Below are 6000 nucleotides of genomic sequence, written 5' to 3'. Positions count from 1 at the left end.
TAAGTATGTAATATGCTAAGTCACAGGGAAGTTTAATATACAACTGAAAACCACGAAGATTTCTAGAAATACCAGGGCTTATCTCAGTGTAACTGTGAGCATTTGAGCTGGTTCTGTGCCTTCTTCTTCAAGGTATCTTTCCTCTCGTGTTGGAACTGTGTCCCAGTTCACAGAGGTCAAAGTCATCACTGATCTCTTCATGGACCTCACAAAAACAGCATCTTCTGGGTCATCAAACACGGTTCTGCAAAAAAAGCAATTACATCAGAAAAAAAGCAATCAAAATGAAAATTTGACCAAAATGAAATTTTTATTCAAATGAATTAATGCCATGTTTTTCTGTGTTATTTGTAATATAATACCACTAACAAATAATTTGCGGGCTCCACTGACAAATGACTTTCGGGCTAAGGACACTGTTTTTATTGTATATATTGTTTATTTTATAAATAAAGTATCTGAACATATTTGGGGATCGACTATTACGGTTTAGGTCTCACACACATGCAGTCATGTTAAATGAGATGGTTAAAATATTTATAGATATATGCATATTATTATTGTAAGTTCATTGTATTGCTGTTTTTTTCTACATTACGCCGTAGTTTATAAATGTACATGGAGATAATATTCAATACTGTATCCAAAGAAAAACATCTTAAGTGAAAAAATAAAAAAAGAATGATGACTCTAAATTCATCAGTATTCGTGAATTTGAAAAGTCTTCCGTAGTATTAGTGAGGTGCTTGCTTTTGGAAATGTAAATTCCAGTGAATATAAAATGTTAATCTACATGATAACTGCTATGACTGAACATATTTAGAGAATAGCTAAACAAGGAATGTACAGCCCCACTTTCAGAATAGCTAATCGTTAAGGTTTATTTTTTAATTTTTATTTTTTGAAACAGAGTCTCACTCTGTCACCCAGGCTGGAGTGCAGTGGCATGATTTAGGCTCACTGCAACTTCTGCCTCCTGGGTTCAAGAGATTCTCCTGCCTCAGTCTCCTGAGTAGCTGGGATTATAGGCGCCTGCCACCATGCCCGGCCAATATTTTGTATTTTCAGTAGAGGCGGGTTTTCACCATGTTGGCCAGGCTGTTCTCGACCTGACCTGAGGTGATCCACCCGCCTCAGCCTCCCAAAGTACAGGGATTACAGGCATGAGCCACTGAGCCCGGCCGAGGTTTATTTTTTTAAGCATCAAATTATCTTTTTACTTATCTGGGATTTTGATAGTAATATTAAAAGCCCAAATATGTCAATATGAATACAGAGCTTGAACTCATTTATCACAGAAAGACCTAGCAATTTTTCTCATCTATTGAAAAGTCAGTCATTTTTTAATTCATTATAATCTATTTTAGGAAATGGAGATGATTTAAAGGGACAACACAATTATGAAATAATCTGATAATAAAAGTATAGATAAGATTACTTACTTGTCTACATTATTTGCAAATGCAAAATCTAAAAAAAAAATACATTTTAAAGTTAGTATTTTAAAATATTTATCCAGCATTTAAAAACAGTGGAACAATGCTATAAAGGAAAAGTATAAAGCAGGGCTTTCTGTTTTCAAGTTGTCCTTTACACAAATAGTTCAATCTGTCAAAAATGCCTTTTTATCTAACTCCAAAGCAAAACTTTCTCTTAGATATAGTGGGTTTTGCCTTAGGTTTGGGGGCAAATTTTTTTAATACAATACAAATCTCAAAACGCTGAGAACAGAAAGCTTAGTCAATTTATAATGTACCAATGGAATCCAAGTGGGAATTTTTATAATTAAGATATTGAGGCTGATATGCAGAAACCTATCCCTTTTCTTCTGAAAGGCACATTCATCTATAAATGGAGTAACAGTCCAAATGAGGAGAAATATTTAGGAACATTTCAACCATTTGGATTCTTGGCATTAACTTTAAAGAAACAGAATAAACAAATACTAGATCACAAGAATCTAGATCTTCCTAGCTTTGAAGCTCCAAGACTAGTCCCCAAAACCTGGATTTCTTACGGTGTCTTCCAGAGACTGTCACTGCTTTGTTGATTTCCCTCCAGAAAGCCTAGGGCCCGTCCAGCGATGGATTTTACCAGCACCTGTTGTGCCAGTAAAGCCCACAGTATCAGCTCTTGCCATTCCACGAGCAGCAGTGACCACAAAGCCTCTCTGCCTTAGAATTCATAGCATTGTTCCCTTCACAAGTGACTGACGAAAGTCTCTCGTGTGTTTCTGATCATCCTAGGCTCTTTCTTTTTCTACATTTTGCTCCCAGCTTTAGTGGTATAATTGACAAATAAAAACTGTATATATTTAAGGTGTACGAATTGATGTTTTAATATATGTATTCATTGTGAAATAATCACCACACTCAATCTAATTAACATATTCATCAGCCAGACGGTTGCCATTTTTTGTGTGTACGTGGTGAGAACACTTAAGACCTACTCTCTTAGTAAATTTCAAGTATACAATACGGCTAACTATAGTCACATTATATAAGATCTTTAGAATTTTTTCATTTGTGTAATATAATTTAAACTTTGTACCTTTTGACTAACATCTCCCCATTTCCCCTTCCCCACAGCACATGGCAACCACCATTCTACTCTCTGCTTCTATGAGTTTGACTATTTTAGATTCTATATATAAGTGAGATCATGCAGTATTTGTTCTTCTGTGTCTGTCTTATTTCATTTAGTATAACGCTCTCCAGTGTCATCCATATTGTCAAAAATGACAGGATTTCCCTGTTCTCTTCTACATTTTTAATTACAAAAAGCACATACTTTACTTACAATGAATATAAACAATAAAGAAAATAGTGAGTAAAAAGGGAAATTTCCCTTTAACCTTTCCACTTCCTCTTATTACTATTAAGTATCACTATTAAAAAATTTTGTATGTATGTTTCCAGCTTATATGTCACACATATACTCACACATATACATGTACATGTACACAGAGATTTGTTTGTTGACAAAATTCTAATTTTGTTATTACTCATAATATACTATTTTTTCAATGTGTGTGGTTTTGTTTTTTGTTTTCGTTTTTGTTTTTGTTTGAGATGGAGTCTCACTCTGTTGCCCAGGCTGGGGCAGTGGCACGATCTTGGCTCACTGCAACCTCTGCCTCACTGCAACCTCTGCCTCCTGGGTTCAAGCGATTCTCCTGCCTTAGCCTCCTGAGTAGCTGGGATTACAGGCACCTGCTACCATGCCCGGCTAATTTTTGTGTTTTTAATAGAGACGGGGTTTCATCATGTTGACCAGGCTGGTCTCAAACTTCTGAAATCAGGTGATCTGCCCACCTTGTCAAGGTGTTTTTAATACCTCCAAATATACTATGGATTAATTCTATAATTGAATAGTTTGTATTATACAAAAGTGCCGTAGTCTATTTAACATTCTCCTATGAATGACCATTCAACTTGTTTCTACTACTTTTGCTATTATAAAAAATGTTGCAACATGCAGCCTTATACCTATATATTTTTTCTTTGTCCATATGTGCAAGCACTTCTGTAGGGGAGAGATCAAATTTAGTTGCTGTGTCAAATGGTTTGCACATTTTATATGTTGGTGGATACTGCCATATGGTCATCCAAGAGAGTTGAATGAGTTTACATTCCCATAAATAACATGAATTGTGCTTGTTCCCCCCTCATCTTTAACAACCCTTTAAAACTTCTGCCTAATTGTTGGATGAAAATAGTATCTCATTGTTTTGATTTCCATTTATTTGATCATTAGTGAAGCTGATCATTATTTACATTTCTTTCTTTCTATATATGTCTTGTCCATGTCATTTATTTTGTTTTCTACTGGGATTTTTAAATTGACTTGGAGATGTCCTTTAGAAATTATGGGTGTTAACTTTTGCCTATTATATATGTTATAAAGACTTCCTCCAATCTTGCATTTTAATTTTCTTCCTATATGATGCTTTTTATTTTAATTATTATGGATACACACTTGTTGTACATATTTATGGGATACATGTAATTGTTTTTCATTTTTATGTAGTTAAATCTGTCAACATTTCTCTTTGATGGCCTCTGGGTTTTGTGTGAGGCTTTCATTGGCCTTCACTTTGGGATTATGAAAGTATTTTCTTCCAGTACTTTTTGATTTCATTTATATTTAGATATTCAATCACTCTGGAATCTATTTTTGTATATAGTATCTCCCTTAGAAAGTAATTCTAGTTTATCTCTTTGGCCCAGGGCTACTTTATGGCACAATTCTAGGGGGGCCTCAGTAAATGTTTTCTGTGCAAAGAGTGTCCACTGGAGTTAGGCAACATGGAAGCTCTGTCGACTGCTGATTTTTGCCTTCACAAATTCTTCTTGTACACAACTCCCTCAATTGCTCAGCCCTATGCCAAAGAATCTCTAGATCTCACATTGACCTCTAATACCTACCTGAACCTTCATGCATAGCTAGCAGTTGGCATTTACTCTTCTGGGTGTGCCTGGTATGTCACAGCCACCCAAAGTCAGAAATGTCTTCAAGACTTGATTTCCTGAGCCGTTGATCTCCCAACTCATAACTTTCAATTATCTGTTCTCTCTGGATTCTGTCCTGCCTTGTCTGTACTGGTGCACTCTTTGGTGAATTGCTGTTTGTTAAATAGTCTGCCTGGCCTTCCTTTTTGGCCTTATCCTTCTGTCTTCCCGAGTAGTACATGCCTCATCTGCCAGGCCCAGGCTCTGCCACACTATACCCCAGCGTGGGCTCAGCACCTGGAGCTCTGTCTTGAGCAAACATGGTGGAAATCTGGCAGCTTCACTTTTGGACCACTAATGGACATTTTAAAAGCTTGTTGGTATTTTATTTTAAATACCCCTTAATGTCTTTCTACATTTAGATATAGGTAATTGGTGAAAAATCTGCAAATCAGTTTCTTAAAGCTAGGTAGAAGCCCAAAGTGTTTTGGTTCTGAGAATATCGGCTGTCATGCAATAAAACCCAGAGACAGTAATAAAAATTGGTACAACCCTTTTAACCATACTTATTTGATAAGGACTGATAGCTGGGACTTGAAGAAAACTTAAAATTGATCTTGCTTCTCAAGATATTAGGAATATAATTGGTTTCTTTCTCAACTTCAGATTATGGATAATAAAATAAAAATGTGGCTTTACAATTGCTTCATAAACATTTTTAAGTGTAGTTTCTTTCCAATAAAATCCTATTTCCCTTAGAATTACTGTAATAATTTTTTAGAATGTCACCATAAGGTAAGATTTATAAGAAAACAAATATAGAAGCTACAAAACTATATGGATAAATTTTAAAAATTTACATGGTGTGTTTTATTAGTTTTATTATAAATGTTTGCTTAATTAAGATATGCTAAAATAAGCCATACTCTGGGCTAAAAATACTTTTTAGTTGTTATGATATAGTGGCCTTTTGTGGAAAATGAGTAGATTTATAATAATTGTCCTATCAATTATTAGAGGCTTTAGTCAACATATCTGTTAATTAAGAAGAAAAAGTTTCAAATGCAATAAAATACTCTCTCTATCTTTTGTGCTCCTGATCTTGTTTTTGGAGGTTCAGTATGAAAAGGAGTAAAGAGAATTTAAAAAGGATTATAGTTCTTTCAGCAATCTGGTTAAACAAAAGTAATGTAGATCCCTAAAGGTAGGGATCACACCAATAATAATTATAGCACTGAAAAATAGATTGTGGGGGCTGACCTTGCATTGTTTTTGTGTGCATTAGCTGTTTTTAAGAGGGGAGATTTTCTATCTAAAGACTCCTTTCCTACCACAGCATGGTCTACTCCAATAACATTCCATTTGGGCCATCACCTCTCACATGAAGTAAAAGGAAGGACTTTTACATAAACCAAGGAAGTGGCTGATTAACACAATAGTTCAACTTATTATACACTTGGTATGTGTCAGATCAAGTATCTCAATGTATCTCAAGCATAACAGTCAAAGCAAGATATTATACTCATTTTAAAAATCAGAAATCTAAAGA

At 34.9% G+C, this 6000-nt stretch overlaps 1 protein-coding gene across 1 annotated transcript in view; it reads right to left on the bottom strand.

The window, feature by feature from the left end:
* The window catches only part of LRRC72 (leucine rich repeat containing 72), a 55206-nt gene continuing 49206 nt past the window's right edge, over positions 1 to 6000 (bottom strand). Inside the window, exons 8-9 of the mRNA XM_003252597.2 lie at positions 1443 to 1470; positions 1 to 244 (exon numbers count right to left, since the gene is read on the bottom strand). Coding sequence (XP_003252645.1) covers positions 79 to 244; positions 1443 to 1470 — 194 coding nt within the window. The 3' untranslated portion in view covers positions 1 to 78. The remainder of the gene's footprint in view (positions 245 to 1442; positions 1471 to 6000) is intronic.

The sequence above is a fragment of the Nomascus leucogenys genome, chromosome 11, assembly GCF_006542625.1.
Source record: "Nomascus leucogenys isolate Asia chromosome 11, Asia_NLE_v1, whole genome shotgun sequence".
Lineage (NCBI taxonomy): Eukaryota > Metazoa > Chordata > Mammalia > Primates > Hylobatidae > Nomascus > Nomascus leucogenys.
Note: the sequence above shows the minus strand (reverse complement) of the source record. Positions and strands in the feature narration are given on the sequence as shown.